Below are 17,187 nucleotides of genomic sequence, written 5' to 3'. Positions count from 1 at the left end.
CATGCCGCCTGGGGGCAAATCTCACTCTGTCTCATCTGCTGCTTAATTTCACTGGAGCGGCCCTCAGTAATGAAGCGCCTTGATGTACATTTGCCAATTCCTGCCTCTGCCACTGCGATATAATTGGGATGTGACTAAGCATGAATACCCAGCACAGGGTTGGTTGACCTCTTGGCGACCCCGCGGAAAGCGCTTTTGTCATAATGGAGGTATTATCTCACATAATCTGGGAATGGAGAGGGATTGTCTGCAGGGTGCCAGGGATGGAAATGAATTGATATAACTCCCCGCTCCTGCATACCACAGTGAAAGAGGGGATGAAATTTTTTTTTAGCAAGATATAAATTTTTTTCTTGCTCATAATGAAGACATTTTCTGCTTATCTATTGCTGCTTTGTGTTTATTGGAGTAGCAGAGCAGCTTCTGGCAAAAGCAGGGGCGTTTTTTCTTTTCTTTTTGTTTTTTAGGAGGGAGTTTTGATGTTGTGGAACTAAACAGGATTTCTCTTTTTGTGTGTACGTGTGTGTACGTCAGCCTTCTGCCCGTGTAGGTGCACTGTGTGCTCACGTTAGTGTGTACTTATGTCTGTTAATGACCCTGTAAAATGACAAGCTGAGCTGGCAGTGAGAGTACAGCCGACGGTCAGAGAGAGACAGAGCGAGAGGGAAAGTAGGAGAGTTCAGAGGGAGGTGTGATGAGGGGGGGCTATGTTCACGAGGTCGGTGGTTGCTGTGATTCACCGTGCTGTCATCAGAGGGACTGAGGCCCCTGAGTGGCCCTCTCTATTCCCACCTGAGAGCTCTGCAAATGGAGGGGCCGCGCTGTCATTATTTACAGCCCGCAGCTCCTAACCTTGGATTCGGCGCTCATCGCGGCGAGGGGAAAATCAGATTGGACTTGACGTGTACCCGAGCCAGTGACCTTGATAAGTGTGAGGTGCCTGCAGCAAGAGGTTAGGGAAGAAGAGCTCGCAGTCGTGCGCACGCATGTACACGTTGGTGTGTTTGTGTGCTTCGGCCAGGTGGGGAGTTGGAGGCATGGTTGAATGACAGAACAGTGACTCAAGATGACACGTTGGTAGGGCGCACTCACGGACCAAGATGCAGCAGGCATGTGTGACATTATAACTGTTCATTTCCTAAGGCCTAGTGTGGAAAATAAAAGGCGATTATTTATTTTTCTGAAAAAAACAACCACAAAAACCAAAATCAGCTGTTGTGAATTGTTTTGATAGTTGCTTAAAGGTTTAGTGGTGTGACAGAAGACGATGCTAGGGATAGAGTGCGGTGAGGCAGATGATCCAATGTGGTCACCCCAATAGGATCATCGGAAAGAAGAAGATGATGATCCATTGACAGCACACAAAAACAAATACCTGCTAATTAGTGCGAAGTAAAAAACTAAAAATAATAAAAAATAATTGATTTTATTCACAAAAGGGGAAGCACAAACTTCTGGGATAGGCTGTTAGTGCATATTAGTTCCAAAAGTGACAAACACAACTTAGAGGTCAAGTTGATTTAATCAGATTCATAACAGGAGAAATGTAGCCACGCCCCTTGTAATGCTAACTTTAAAGTTGCAGTTTATAAAATCTCACCATGAGATGTCAGTAGATTCCAGATTGCAGTCAACTGAATTCTATTTTCCTAGCCCTCCCAAGTCAAGTGCATAATCCTAGCAACTCTAGCCGTTCATCTGTAGTGAGTGTAGGCTGTAAGTACACTGTTTACCTCAGCTGTTAATATGTGTCCATGGCTATTTACTCTGGAGGAGGCTGTGAAACTGTGTAATATTTAGTTCAATTCAGTTTTATTTACACAGCACCAAATCACAACAATCACCTCAAGGCGCTTTGTATTGTAAGGTAGACCCCACAATAATACATACAGAGAAAAACTCAATCATATGACCCCCCTATGAGCAAGCACTTTGGCGACAGTGGGAAGGAAAAACTCCCTTTTAACAGGAAGAAACCTCCGGCAGAACCAGGCTCAGGGAGGGGCGGTCAATGTTAGCCTGCTTTAGCTTCTAACATTGTTGGACTCTTGGCGAATAATCTCTCTAACAAAGTGAGAATGTAGTCAAATAGTTTATCAGATGAAAAGTGTGATTTTTTTTTTTTTTTTTAAGGACACTAGAGCCTAACATTAGCTAACATAACGTTAACTTATAACCAGCTGTTGTTGTTGATGTGTAGCCAGCTCGTTATCTGGAGACCGGAGGGTCTGATGTCTAATCTGCTAATTACATTTTATTTAGGATGCCGGTGTTGCTGTTTCTTCACGTTTTTGTTTCTCTGGCAAAGGAGACCCCTTCTCAGATAACAAAACATAAGTATGATCCTTCATATCTTGAGGCTGAAGGTGCAGACACAAATTAAAATTTACCTCCACGGCATGCTGTGCCTGCAACTTCTCTCTCTCCTTTTGGTGTAAAACACATTTAGGTGGAACGGTGATGTCCATCTTTCCCAACGTCTGTTTATTGGAGAGTTCATTAATTTATTAGAAAAGACATACAACACATAACTCAAAAATCAACGTGTATTTATGAGTACAGCATTCTTTTTGTCTCTTAAAAAGCTTAAAAATTGACTTTAATAGAATGCTAACATGGGATTTATGCCATCCCTCACGTTAGTCATGAAGAGGTAAATTGGCTGTAAACAAGGCAAGAAGTTTTCTTTGTTTCATAAAACAGAGATAGATAGTCAAAAAACTCTATGCCCTGATCAGCTGCGCTTGCAAATTGTCAACCTTAGTCTGGAAACACAGGTGAGCTTTGTACAGTGTAATGAATCTTTTCCTGGATATTTTTATTTTTCCTTTTCCTCCTTATTTTTTTTTCCATCTGAACTACTTACCTGGAGACCAGAAGGGTGGGGCATAGGGGGAACGCAAAAAAACGAAAAACAGAGGAGAGCTTCTCTAGACGGTTGATGAAAATGCATTTTTCTTCCCCCACCGAGACGCTGTTTGGTCGTGTGAAATGATTAATTTCACACATATACAGGTCATCCCCAAAAGCAGCAACATCTCATTCACAAGGGGCCCCCGTCAGCAACAAAACAGGAGTCTGCAATAAAACGAGCAAACAGCAGCACGTACTGTACGTCAATAAATCTTTGGAGGTTAAACCTGAGCGCTGTAGAATTTGAGCAGCCCCCACCCCCTTTTCCCTCGTCAGGTAAAAGTCACTGAGTACATCAAGACTGTCAGGACCAAAAATTGTCCAGCGAGCAGATCGGGGAGTGTCCTGCGGTAGCGGCTGCATACTCTGTCACACACTCAGAGTCTGTGTTTGCATAAGAAGGATGAAGCCTTGAATTATGGGGTTTGTGTAAATAAGGAGATGAGACTGTTTTTAGCACACATGGAGGAAGGAGTGCTTGGATGAGAATAGTGCCTCTGTGCGGAGTGGAATTGGTCTTGGGCTGTTTACGACAGCTCGCAGCCCTCATATATCACAAGCAGTATGTTTGCTGTGAAGCTACAGTTTGTGTGCCATCTGCCTTAGCTGAACTTGACCCCTCAAACAGACTTATATTTTGTAAACTGAGCTCTGTGTAACTGTTTTCATTTTCTCCTTCCCAGTGGATGCTCCAGAAGCCCCATAAGGTGGCTACCTTCTTCGGGTGCATCGGGAAAGACCGCTTTGGCGAGATCCTAAAGAAGAAGGCCGAAGAAGCCCATGTCGATGCCCATTACTATGAGCAAAACGAGGAGCCGACTGGTACCTGTGCAGCCTGTATCACGGGAGACAATAGGTTAGCAACCTTTCATTTATCCTTGACCAAGGAGTAACCCCGTAACCCGGCTGTAAGAGAGTCATTTTGGTTCATTTTGAATTCCACGGGCAAGCAGTTGACTTCTCGGGGCTAGAAGTCATAACAGGGAATCATAGCTCAGCTCACACATCAAAAGGAAAAGGAACAGCTTGAGCGTGTTTTTCCAGGCCCCCACTCAGTCTCTGCCGCCCCAGTGGGTTGTCATCCATCTATAGGCTGACAGTAGCAATGTGTTAGGGATGCCTGGGCTATCCCAGTTCTCACCTGTCAGCCTTCTCGACTGTAAAAGGGGCTTTAGCCTCTCTGGTGACTCTCACGCCAGCATCGTCAGGTCACAGCCTACACACACACACACAGATACACAAATATCACTAACATTAAGGGCTCCAGTTCATGATAGACCAGGTGTGGATCAATAACCACCTCCTCCAAACACTCCCCTCCTTTACAGCCCTTTATCCGCTGCTACTGGAGTTGTCAGTCAGTCAACGCCTGGACCCTGACCGCCCCGGGAGTCAGCCCTGCTGAATGGTCTTAGTGGGATTGTTTGATGTGGGCTCTGACACCTGAAAAGGTCAGGTGCCGTGCTCAGGGAGACGAGCTCTGTAATATTTCTTACAGGTGTTTAACAGACAGCTCAGAAGGCCAGAGGAAAGGTCGCCAGCAGGGCCAGATTGGAAGGGTGATGGCTTTGAAGTACTGGGAGCCAGTGTGTCACAGCCCTAAGGCTTTGATTAGTGCAAGTCTTCAAAGATACAGAAAAAAAAACTGCCTCCGCTACTAAAATCTGACAGTTTGAGTTCCAATCTGTGCAGATGCCCTACGTTGAATAATCACATTTTTGCCGTTAAGAAATTAGTTTATTAAAATCTTACAAGTGTAATCAGGGGTTCAATCAGCCAGTCTCTCCAGGAGCTCTGAGTTTTTGCATAGTAATTGCAGCCCCAAATTTCTTTATATCAACTTTTCAATACAGAAAAATGCAATAATTTGTGCAGATATTTAAAATATTTAAATATTTTAGATTGTGTGAAGATCTTGCTGATAATTTTCCTGTTTAAAAACTCCCAGTTTGGTAAAAGATGCCGCTAGCCTGTCAGCAGTTGTCTTCTGTAGCTTAGTTTTTGCTCTTCTGAGTTTTTAAGATGACCTTAGCATAACTTAATATATTATTAAGCACTGGCAAGAACCTCTATAAATTAATTGCTTAGACTCATTACATTATTAATACTTAAAGCCATAGCTTATTTATTTATCCATCTAGATTTCTTTGGTGTGAGTTGCCAGTTTTGGAGATATTGTCTGCAGAAATGTCTGGCTTCTCTTGAATGTTGTGGAAGTTAATAATGTAAAAGTAATGCCTATTTTCTCTCTGCCAAACTACACCCAGCAAATATATCACTTTTGCAAAAGGAATGATTGTTGAAGTGAACAGTGATGCGCACTTCTGTGGCTGGAGGGGGTGTAGTTCAGTAGAAGGGAAATTACAAATACACTAAACACATGACGACTAGTTTGGGGATTTATTTTTTATTTTTTGGAGTAATCAGGTCTGGTTTTCTAAAAAACAGATGTAAATACGATGAAAGAATTTTGTTCAATTTTATTCATTAGAAGGCAGACGTCGCTACAGCTAATATCTTCAAAGCTGGGTGTCTCACAACCAAACAATGGAGATGAATAAATGGCACTACATGCCAGTGGAAAAACTTGAGTATTTTGTTTATGGGAGTGAACCGTTCCTTTGTTATGTTGCCAGTTTGTTGGAGTGTACACAGCCTGTTCACCACATTCACTGGTTTTCTATAGCATAATTGCTACAGTTTCACAAGGGAAAACAATAGTTTGAGACCGCAGCATGACCAAAAATGCAACAACTGTGTGCAATGAACTTGTGGTCTCTTCGGCTTCGAAATTTTTCTTTCGAAGCTGAGGACCAGGTCTGCAACCACTCACAGTCAGCTGCCATCTTCAAAGTGACATTCGTGCGTAAAGCTGGGATGAAAAGGCGATACGATGGAATCGGGCTGCTATCGGTTTGCAGCTGACTGGCGTCAAGTTGATAATTACGTGGAATTTCTTTGTGATAAACTGAAAAGAATCACAAATGTGTTGCTGTTCAAATACACAGAAATTCACATTAACTACTTACATTCAGAGTAGAGCCAGAACCTCATCTGAAACAGAAATGCCTTCACAAGCAGTTATGTTGTTGCTGCAGGGCGTTAATTTAACTGCAAAATGACACAGCCACTTGGTAACTCTGCACTTGGGATTTTCAACATAGCATTTCAAAACATACTAGTTTTCTTTAGAAAGCGTAAATTATTTCTGCGTGTACACAATAACAGAATTATTTCAGATAAAACCACTCGGGTCAATATTATTAGACACCTGATCTTTTTATTGAGCCATGGCACAAACCACTGCTGTGTAATAATGTGCTTTAACTTGTAATGCTCAAAGCTTATAAAATCAAGTTGAAACTGAGGGTTATCTTCTAGCTTACACACAGTATAAAAACTTTAGCAATGGTTTGAGCTGTCACTTGAGAAAACATCATGCCAAAAACAAAAGGAACCAGTTCAGACTTTATCTGTAGTTATCGTAGTGTTTCCAAGTGTCAAGAACTGGAGTGAGAAGTATCATCAAGAAATTTCAAAGAAGGCCACACAGTACAGAACAAGCCTGGCAGAAGTAGGAAGCGGAAATTTCAAAGATTCTGGAAAGAAAGCTAGTGAGAGATGTGTCTAAAGACCCCAGAAAAACTGCCGAGACACGATTGAATGACTTGAGGAATGAAGTCAGGAATTGTACTCTCAAAGAAAACAATCACTAAAACCCTGCACAAGAAGGAACAGCAAGGAAAACTCCACTTCTGCAGCAGAAACACTTTTAAGCCAGAGTAAAGTATACTAACGGCAATGCAAAGCAAGAATATGCACGCTGGAAATGTGTCCCTTGATCAGATGAGACAAAACTAGAGCTCTTTGGCCACAGAGATGCTGCTGATGTTTGGAGATAGAGAATGTCCCCACAGTGAAACATGGTGGTGGGAGTATTATGCTGTGAGGATGGCTTAGTGTGCCTGGAAAGGGGAATCTCGTCAAGGTGGAAGGAATCATGAAGGAAGAAAAGAAAACCTCAAGCAGTCAGCAGAAAAACTGAGTCTGGGTCATCGCCTTGTCTTCCAACACAACAACGTTGCTCACGGTGAAGAACTACCTCCAGAAGATTAAAATAAACGTTACCGACTGGCCTTCATAAAGCATTGTCTTGGAATTCTGTAAGGTCCATGCCAAACTATCATCAGATCTAGAGGAATTTGATAGATTCACCAAAGGCAGTGAATCTGTCCTCATCTGTAGGAATATAACAAAAAAAACAAGCAGCTGTCAGCCAGTAGAGTCGAGTCCAGTAATGCAAAGACAGGCGTCACATAAGAGTTGCGCTTATTGGTGCTGGTTGACAGATTGATTTCAACCTGTTCACAGACTGTATGCGCTTATAAACCAGATGGCAACTATTTTCAAACCTTCACCAATCTGTGTGAGAGCACTTGAAGTCTCTCCAAGTGTTTGGCGACAGGTTTCCTCCAGCTGACCCGTACTATTGAAAGTGGTCGCACACTCAATCGCAGCTTCTTAAAGTCGGTCACCGAATGCTACAAGGAGGGTGCCGTGCTATTTTCACTCTAGTTTGACTGAGTTATAACAGAAATCGATGCGTGACAGTTATTCCACTTTGATAAAACTAGAAATCATTCCTCTGGATTTCCTAGTTTTCTTTTCTTTCCTTTTTGTTAAACCCAAGATTCTTTAAATTCCTAATGAGCGTTTTAACCTGGAGTGCCTCACTGTGGCATTTCAGCTTTTCCTCTTAAATATGTCACATCATAATGGTTATTTGCTCTGCTCGTCTGTTGGACTTTCTCAGTTAACGACACTCGTTTTGTCTGTCACGCTCGTGGCAACCTTTTGAGTCCATTACGGCAGCTCCGGTCAAACACGGTCCCAATTCAGCTGCCATATCGTAGCCTTCATCATCACACGCTGATCAGCTTAGCACACTGTTACTCTTTTCTTTGACACTAACCACGGAGAGCAGCTTTTTTTTTTTTTTCTCGCCATGTGAGAACAGACCTTCGTGTAGCAACACCCTCCTGTCATATGGTCGCCTAGCAGTTTTCGCCTAAGTAGCTATGATGGTTGCACTCATTTTGATGGCCGCTCATAAAGATACAGCGCACGAGGACTGGCTAATGAGCTGTGTTAAGATAATACCACCTGCTTCACTTTCCAGCTCCCACCACTCACTACTCAAGTGTTCATTTAGTAATCTCTTTCTGTTGTTTTCCCACCCTTGTTATCTATGCAGAACTTTTACAGGTGATAATATGATATGAATAATTTTAAGGTGTCTCTCTTTTGGCTTTGAAAACCCCTCAGCTTATTTAATCTCCTTTCTTTGCTGTATTTTTTTTTTTTTTTGAGATAGCACAGTTTTTTTAAAGAAAGGAAAAATAAAGAGATCCAGATAGACTTTAATTCACCTTGGCTCAGACATTCTTAGGAACTATTATCATCCTTATATATCACAAAAGAACAAAGGAAAGTCTGAGGCCTGAGTGTTTTTTAAGGATGTTTTTGAGACAAAATTAAGATGGATGATAAGCGAGGCAGAAGATTTATGGGGTCTGTCTCGGCAGGTCCCTTGTTGCTAACCTGGCAGCGGCAAACTGCTACAAAAAGGAAAAACACCTGGACCTGGACAGCAACTGGGAGCTGGTGAAGAAAGCCAAGGTCTATTATATTGCGGTAAGTGAGACCCTCTACATTCAAAATGACTGTTCCCCAACTCCACTGCCAGAGGAGGACAAAATGTTAAGAGGCTTTATTCAGGAAATGCCTCAGCACGCCTTCTGCATTGTCAATATATCCATTCATCCTTTGTCGAGTGAAATGAGCTATGTTACCTATTGAGACAATACAGCTCCATTTTCCCCCTATTTTTTTCCCCAGGTCTTTGTGCGCGAAGCTGCAGCATAGTGTGAAATTGTTCTACATGTAATGCATTCATTCATTTCTTTTAACGTGAAGACAAGCCAACAGGTGCTGTGAAAGTGTGAAAATTGATTATGCAAGTTCATTCGGTTTTAGCTCCCAACCCCCCACTCCCACGCAATCTTCTCCTTACAGACAAAACACACGCACAGATTGAGGAGGACAGATGTGCGCTTAGATATTCACACACGCTCGAGCTGCACCCACTGAGGTAATGTCTTTACTTACAGCTTCTGGAGTGGGATGGCCTGCTATGCTCATGTTTCACTGTTTGGGATTATATTTAATTCCGGCAGATCGACATTTTCTCTGATCTCAAGTCAAGACGATAGCCCTGAAATTGCGCTGCATTCCACGTCTTTAAGCAGTTCATTATCAACATAAATCAGCATTAGTGCTCAGCCATCAGCATACTCCTTGGCATATTGTCCCAAGTGAAATTCCCAATTCCCCCCACCCACCTCCCCATTGCCCACAAGTCCTCTAAACATGAGTGCATCGCAGTGCAATAATGATGGAGGTTTCATAATTAGCCGCCCAGTCGAAGAAACAAATACCAAACGAAAAATTGTTTATTAGAGGGGAGAAAAAAATATCTTTCAGTGGTCGTGCCAGAAAGCAGATCAGTCAGTCCATCCTCCAGAGTTTGTGTGGTCTCATTTTTAGCCTCTGCTTCGCATTAGCAAACATGGCACATCCTCTGCAAATTGGCAGTTGGGTTTTGCCCACATCCGACAGCGTAGCGCGCAGGGGAAAAGCTTCCGTGGGATTTGGAAGGGGGGATAGAAGGGCCACAAATGGGTGTTTGTCAGTGCTTGGAATCTAAAACGTGGTGTTCAGCATCCCTCCTGGGCCTCTTTGTCAAAACAGGGGGATCATTCGCTTTATTAGAGTCCCATTCGCACTTCTAAAGTACTTAGCCAGATACACTGCCACAGCTATTCCCACTTAATACTGTGTGGCGTGTCTAGACCAGCGTTCACTAAGGCCTCCTCTCTCCATTAACCTTGTCGAGAGCACTCAGATGTATTTACCCAATTTATGGCCAGATTTTACATCTTCTCCCTCTCTCCCGCTCACTGTACCAACCTTTGCTATGCATTAATGTGCTTTGTTGATTTTCATTAAACTACTGCTGTGGTGGTATATGCAGCTTTGTTCGCTCTAATCTGTAAATTTAATTACCGGAAAGCGCACAAGAGGCGCGTGCACGCGCGCGTACAAGAGTGTGTACGTTTGCATTCTGTTTGCTCGCACATGCCTCTGTGTTTGTCTGAACATGCGTGTTAAAGAGGTGATTGATGAATCCTGGCAGAGGCTCTCAAGGTGCCTGCTACTATGTGGTGTGATTGGATGAAAACAGAATTATTAGAGGGCTCTTGCAGCCAGTCTGGCTCATCCAGCATCAGCAGCGGCAGCGGCGGCGGCGGCAGCAGCAGGGCTGGTGGCAGACACAGAGCAGGGAGGCAGCACTGCCATTTCTCACAAAGAGAGAGAATGTTGAACTCCTGCCAAATGTTTGGTGGCAGGCTGTTGCTAGGAAATCTGGGTCCTTAGGCAAATCATTGCACAAAGACCAATAACAAAAGCATGAGGGGGAAGAAGGAATAGCTAAATGCATTTCAGGCAGAGGAGATCTCTTTCTTTTTTTTTCAATGCCGTCGCTGCTGCAGTGATGTGTGCAGTTATTTCATTCCCCGACGACTGTAAACATCAGAAATGGAGGGTGATGTATTGTAAGAAGGGGCGAATGGGGGGGGGGGTGAGTGACTCTAATTGGAGGGGGTGATGTGTGCATGTGCACACTGGCCCAGTTAGCCTCTTCTCCCTCTCCTTTTTTTTTTACTCCCACTTTCCTTCCATCCCCATCCCTTTACCCCCTCTTCATCCTCCTCTTTCTCCTTTTTTTTCCTCCTTGTGTCCCCCTTCTCTTTTTCTCTAGTCTCTCAAACACACACACACACACACACACACACACACACACACACACACACACACACACACACACACACACACACACACACACAGATGCTGTTAAACACACACACACACACATTATGCAGCATACCACTGGCTTGTTTTTATCACCGAGGGCTTTGCCCTGTAATTTGATCTCCGCTGCTTGATGCATCCTCCATGATGCCACTTTGAATTAACCTACGTCTCCACAGCTCTCCTTAGCCCTGGCTAATAAAATGGCCTCTTCTAACTTCTGCCATTTAAATTCAAGGGGGAAAAAAACAAAAAAGAAGAAGAAGAAGCTCCACCTCACGGTCATGCACAGTGAAACCAACAGAAACGGGGAAGAGGGGAGACGAACAAGACAATTGACTGTGAAAAGGCCTGTTAATGACTGGGCACAGATGGTCAGAAATAACCCAAGGATAGACGGAGGAGACGCTCGCCTCTGCCAATTGGCCTCATACGCAAAACTCACCCAATGAGACACAAGCTGCAGAGCTGTTAGGTCACAAACCTAATCACAGCTGCGGATGCTGTTCGTTTGCGCCCTGCGCCGGGAGCACAATCCACGTTAGCCTGCAAGAGGTTAGCCACGCCCAAGGAAAATGGCTAGCCCACCCTTTTTTTTCCCAGTTTTTTTTTTTTCCAAACAGCACAGCAAGTTGAACTATAATGCCTCACGCTGTTAACACTGGCACACCGCATATAGCATTAATTGGCAGTTGTATTCTTGCCCTCACTGCAGGGGAAAGCTGAGTTGAGCTTCAGTCACTGTAGCATAATATGCAAGGAAAAAAAAGGAGAAAGGGAAGGCAAAAGCAGAAAAAAAGCGCAGTACTGGCACCACAAGCTGCACGTCAGCCTGCTTACACCCCAGAGTGGTGCACGCACGCACACACACACACACACACACACACATTGTTACTCCGCCCGACCAGCCCCCTTCATTTTGCAGCCAAAAAAGCAAAGGGAAAGGTTTTCCACACACACACACACGTCTAACTGACACCTCATCAGCCAGCCGAAGGGCTGATTAGCACAGAGGTGACTGCGGCTGTGTCTCTGTCCAACTCAGAGGACCACACTGTCCTCACACTGACCTTGAGATCTCCCTCTCCCTCTCTCCTGCTTTTCTACCCTTCTCTCCTTCTTACTCCCCCTCTCGCCACCATTCTTTATCTCCTCCCTTCCTCCATCTCCATCTCCTCTCTCCTTCCTGCCTCTCCTTTTCTGTCTTTTCTCTCTCTTTCCTCCACACTCTGTACTGCACCACTCTGCACTGCCCCTGTCCTTCCACACAGCCAGGGAGGGATCACGAGGCAAAATGCAGGCAGTGGAGAGGAAAAAAAAGAAAAAAGAGGGAGAGGGAGGGAATAGAAGTGGATGGGGGAGAAAAAAATCTGGCAGGCTCCCCCTTTGTCTGCAGGCGATCAGTTACAGTCTTGGTTGCCGATGAAATTTAATCCCCACCGCATTTACATGCCAAGTTTGACTTCTGGCAAGCCTTATTAAATAGATTTGTAAATCATTTCATCTTGATTAGAATCTGTTCTCAAGGGATCGAGATTTTTTTTTTAATTTTTGCCTTGCTTGTGTTTTGTTATGTGTACAATCTGTGCCCACTGGTGTTAAATTTTGTGAAAGTCAACCCTCGGCGCTGATATTTTTTCGGTGCACGCGAGCGTAAGCGGTAGGTTTTGAAGGGGGGACAAAGAGCAATGGGTGCCAAATCCCGTCTGTCACCAGCCAAGCCACTGTGTCAGCATGTCTCTCATCTCTGGAGGTCATGTCGGTGGCCGAGCTACTGCTATGATGTGTCTCCTCTTTATTAGGCTGACACCACAGTGTCTTTAGCGTGGAACAATGTCATTTCAAATTGCGCCTAATCAGATGGCATTTTGTAATTGCCAGCAAACATCTTATGAATATGAATTCATAATTGTTCAATTACAAGTCGACTGCATCATATTTATTGGCTTATTTATTTTTTTCTCCCGCTGGCCTAGGCCAATTATAGGATTTCAATCTTGAGGCAATCAAGTGATAAGGGTGAGGCGTTTACTGTTTGCTGTCACTATATAATTCTCTTGAATGTTAAACATGCATCTGGGAGGGCTGTATTTGTCAGAAGACTGTGCATGGAGGTGCACCTGCCTAATTGAGTGGTAATGAGCTGTCAGGAGCGCAGGCTTGGTGATTGGCTCCTGGCGGGGTGTCCTGCGCCAGTGGGACGTATGGGCTGGCCCGGCCCGGCTGGAGGATCAGCCAGCTCCACAGCGCTGCAGGCCTGAGTGGGCGGAGTGTGGCAAATTAGGGTGAAGAGGGCAGAGACACTGGCTGCTGAGACACTGTGGCTTTTACTGCACTGTGGGATTTATTTAGGTTGTTTACAATTATCCTTAAGACTCGATTCGGTCTTGTCGTGTCAGAGTTGGCAGACAGTTTTTAGATGTTTTGGTTAAGTAAAAATAGCAGTAGTGCATTAAAAGTAAAAGTTCTCTTGGACTTGGAGCCCTCGTGTATTCGTTTTGATTTACAGTGTTTATGGTTAGAACATAAATAATGTGTACCAACATAGACTACTGCATTATATTAAAAATGGAGTCTGAATTCTGAATGTGAGATCTATCCACTGTAAAGTTTCTCTTCAAAATTCCTTCAAGGGAATTAATAAATGCAGCATTCACTCCATGGCTGCTAGTATTTGGTCTCATTTTATGCATTGTGTGCGTTTAATAGATACAAAAATGAAAGTTCAGTAACCTCTGACAGATGTGCAAACATCTGACAAGGTAGCTCACTTTCTAGCAGTATGATATATTTAATATATTTATTTTGTTTTGTTTGTTTGTTTGTTTTTATTGGACTTGTAAGTTTTTAGTGCAGTGAAAACTTATAAAGTTATTTGCCTTGCTGAAAGCTGTTTTAATATTATATTTTTTATTTATGTGGCTCTAGTACATGTGTAGCTTTCATTTTTTTTGTTTACTTTTTTAATAATAAATATCAGGTGAAAAAGTTTTTCATTACAAGTTTGTTTTGTTAAAGAAATGAAAAAACAAAACTTATTCAGGAACATTGCTTGTGTATTGAAACTATTATGTATTTAAAAAGTTATAACCTGTTACAGTAATGTACATGCCACCATGTTCTCATCAGTCTGAAAGCTCATTATCATTTAAGTAGCGCTAAATAGCTTTATTATCACTTCGGATCAATCTATTGATCTTGAAGGGGAGGTCAGAGGTCAAATGGGACATAATATTTTAAATCATATGGCATTTTGCATATGTTGACAATACACATATACACTTGTATAACTCATAGCTTTGAGTTTTGAGGCTTTTTGTCAATTTCTCTCCAATAAATCATTAAGTTGACCTTGCAGGTGGATGTAAGCCAAATTCAGAAATATGAAGCCAATAAAAACCTTTATTCTATCTAGAGCCCAGCAGATGGCGATTGCTGTGGTGTGCAACAGCTTTCTTACTTAACCTCTGTAAACAATATCCGATTACTAGGTAGAGCTGGGCGATAGAACGATAACGATATGTATTGCGAAATAACTTTTGCTCGATAGAAAAATTTAACTATTGCGATAGGCCTCATCTCTCTTGTCCTCTTAAAAAAAAAAGAAAAGAACAGCCAATCCAAATTAAGTGAGCAGAGCCGAACCAATCACAGCCGCAGCGTCACGTCACGTGACTTGTTACGTACAGCACAAGTGCCAAGGCGCACATGTGTATTTGTTTTTGCAGCTGGGCTGCCCGGGTAATGAAGGAAATGAGTTTGCCGACTAGAGAAAAATCAACCGAGAGCGTGAGCGAAGGTTACCGAAGAAAAAACCAATGATGGTTCCAATGCCGGAGAGATTGTCGAACGGAAGGGCCATAGAAGTTCCGTAGTGTGAAGGTATTTCGGCTATTTCAAGTCTGACAAAAACAGAGTAGCGCGCACTGTAAATTGTGCCGAAAGCAAGTGGAAATACAATAAACCGGTGCATGCTCAATCTCTGACTGAAAGCGCTAATTCGTCATTCGGCTTTTGTCAGACTAAAGTCACTGTTAAAACTGTTTGAAAAGCTAAGCTATACAACAAGGAGAGATTGAGAATTTCCTTTTAGTTCTCAGTTTATTTGATATTGACAAAAGTTAGTCAATTTTGTCTGTTCTTCTGTAAAACAAACTAAGATTTATTTTTAGAATTAATATTTTGTTTCTAAGTGGAATTGACAATTTAGTAGTCTGTTTTGTTTGTTCTATTTTGAAACTTAAACGCTTTAGCAGCTGCCTTTTGTGTAGTTTGCAATATTTGCCTTTATTTATCTGAAACTGAAGTCTCATGTTCCTTAAGTACATCTACCCTGTTGAACTTATTATGGGAAATAAATATTTAAATGAAAACAAGCTGCAGATTATTTCACATTTTACTTGTGAGCAATGGCACATTTAAATCTTACAAATATAGTTATTTGGCTTATATCGTGATATATATCGTTATCGCCTGAAATGAAAAAAACGAGATAATGTACTTTAATCTCACTAGTGATTGTTCTGTTTGCCCGTTTATTCTATATTTACAGTGTAATCTTTCAGAATCAGAATCAGAAAGACTTTATTTATCCCCAAGGGGCAATTAACATACAACAGAGCAGCATGACGTTGAAGATAAGCTAAACAGGCAATAAGAGTGAGATAATAAATACACAGAATATACAGTATATACACAAATTACACAGTTTTGAAATTAAAGTGACTGAAAGGTGAATAAAAAACTGTAAGTGAGTAAAGTGTCGGCAGTATAAAAAGAGTGTAGTTTATGTTTATGGGTGTGGGAAATGGTCTTATTGGCTGGAGTTAAAAAGCAGGGTGGCTTTGGGGACAAAGGTGGTTCTCCTCCTCTCAGTCCTGCAGGAAATGCAGCGGAGGCGTCGCCCAGAGGGGAGCCATTGAAATGCGGGGTGAAGAATGTGAGAGGGGTCGCTGATGATTTTGGCTGCCTGTCTAAGGGCCTGTTCGCTGAAAACCTGTGCCTGAGTTCTGACAGGCAGGCCAATGATTTTAGAGCACACTGATGCAGTGTGTTCCTGTTCTGAAGGTTGAGGGAGTGGAACCAGCAGGTGATGGAGAAGGTCATGATGCTTTCCAGGAAGGCATAGTAAAAAGTCATCATGATGGGTGTGCTGACTCCAAAGGAGTTGAGTTTCCTAAGGAGGTATAGCCGTTGGTGGCACCTCCTGAGAATCTCCTCAGTGTTGGCAGATAATTTCAGGAGGTTGTCAAAGATGGTTCCCAGGTATTTGTACTCCTCAACTACCTCCACTGGGTTCCCACGGATGGTGGTGGTGACTGAAGCAGCAAGATCCCTCTGCCTACTGGAGAAGGTCACCACCATCTCTTTGGATTTGCTCACGTTCAATTCAAGTTCGGAGCTGTCACACCACTCTACAAACTCCTGAAGAGCGGGCCCGTGGTGTTGTGAGGGGCCTGACAGCAGTGACGGGAGAACTGTGTCGTCAGCATATTTCACCAGTTGACAGTTGGGCTGTGTGGACCTGCAGTCATCGGTGTAGAGGATGAAGAGCAGGGGTGAGAGCACACAGCCCTGGGGGGAGCCAGTGGAGGTGGAGACCAGAGAGAAAGTTGTTGACCCGAACTTTCTGAGTCCTGTTGGTCAAAAAGTCCAATATCCACAGGATTAGCTGATCATCCAGGTGAAATCGGGAGGAAAGTTTAGTGGCCAGGATATGAGGCTGCAGAGTGTTGAACGCTGGTGAGAAATCAGCAAACAGAAGTCTGGTGGAGGAGTCAGGGAGCTCCAGATGTTTGTGGATGGAGTCCAAGATGAAGATTTTTGGATCATCTACACCTCTGCGTGCACGGTAAGCAAACTGGAGTGGGTCCATCAGGGGGTCAGTTGCTCTTACGATGTGTAAAGGAAATGTGTTGTTGTGCTGAAGGTTTGCAAGATGTCAAGATTTCACCTTGTTTATTACGGAGAGGAAGTTCTCATCGTACGCAGTGGGTTCTGTATTGATCTTTATGTATTTATTATTGTGCACAGATTTCTGTGTGAAGTTTAACAGGATTTTTTTCATTCCTGTATAGTTGCAGGAACCTTGACTAAGAATTCCGTCGATGCGGAATATTAGTTTGATGCTATTGTTAAAATAGTAGGCAGTGCTATTCAGTTAGCTTTACCCAAGCATTGCTTCAAAAAACAAAATATAATCAATACATAAATACAAATACGTTTGTTGCATTTATATTTATTCTTAGATTAAAACATACCAATAGAACAAAGAAAAATGTCATTTTTTGTCATGTTATATATTTATTTTGTTAAAAACTTTATTCATTTAATCTCATTGTG

At 42.9% G+C, this 17,187-nt stretch overlaps 1 protein-coding gene across 3 annotated transcripts in view; it reads left to right on the top strand.

Annotated features, from left to right (window-relative positions):
• LOC134633832 (adenosine kinase-like) overlaps positions 1-17,187 on the top strand; it is a 138,576-nt gene that overhangs the window by 53,535 nt on the left and 67,854 nt on the right. For all 3 annotated transcript variants that reach the window (XM_063482920.1, XM_063482919.1, XM_063482918.1), the window contains 2 exons: positions 3,597-3,769; positions 8,499-8,607. In XM_063482920.1, coding sequence (XP_063338990.1) covers positions 3,597-3,769; positions 8,499-8,607 — 282 coding nt within the window. The remainder of the gene's footprint in view (positions 1-3,596; positions 3,770-8,498; positions 8,608-17,187) is intronic.

The sequence above is a fragment of the Pelmatolapia mariae genome, linkage group LG8 (assembly GCF_036321145.2).
Source record: "Pelmatolapia mariae isolate MD_Pm_ZW linkage group LG8, Pm_UMD_F_2, whole genome shotgun sequence".
NCBI classification, from domain to species: domain Eukaryota; kingdom Metazoa; phylum Chordata; class Actinopteri; order Cichliformes; family Cichlidae; genus Pelmatolapia; species Pelmatolapia mariae.
Note: the sequence above shows the minus strand (reverse complement) of the source record. Positions and strands in the feature narration are given on the sequence as shown.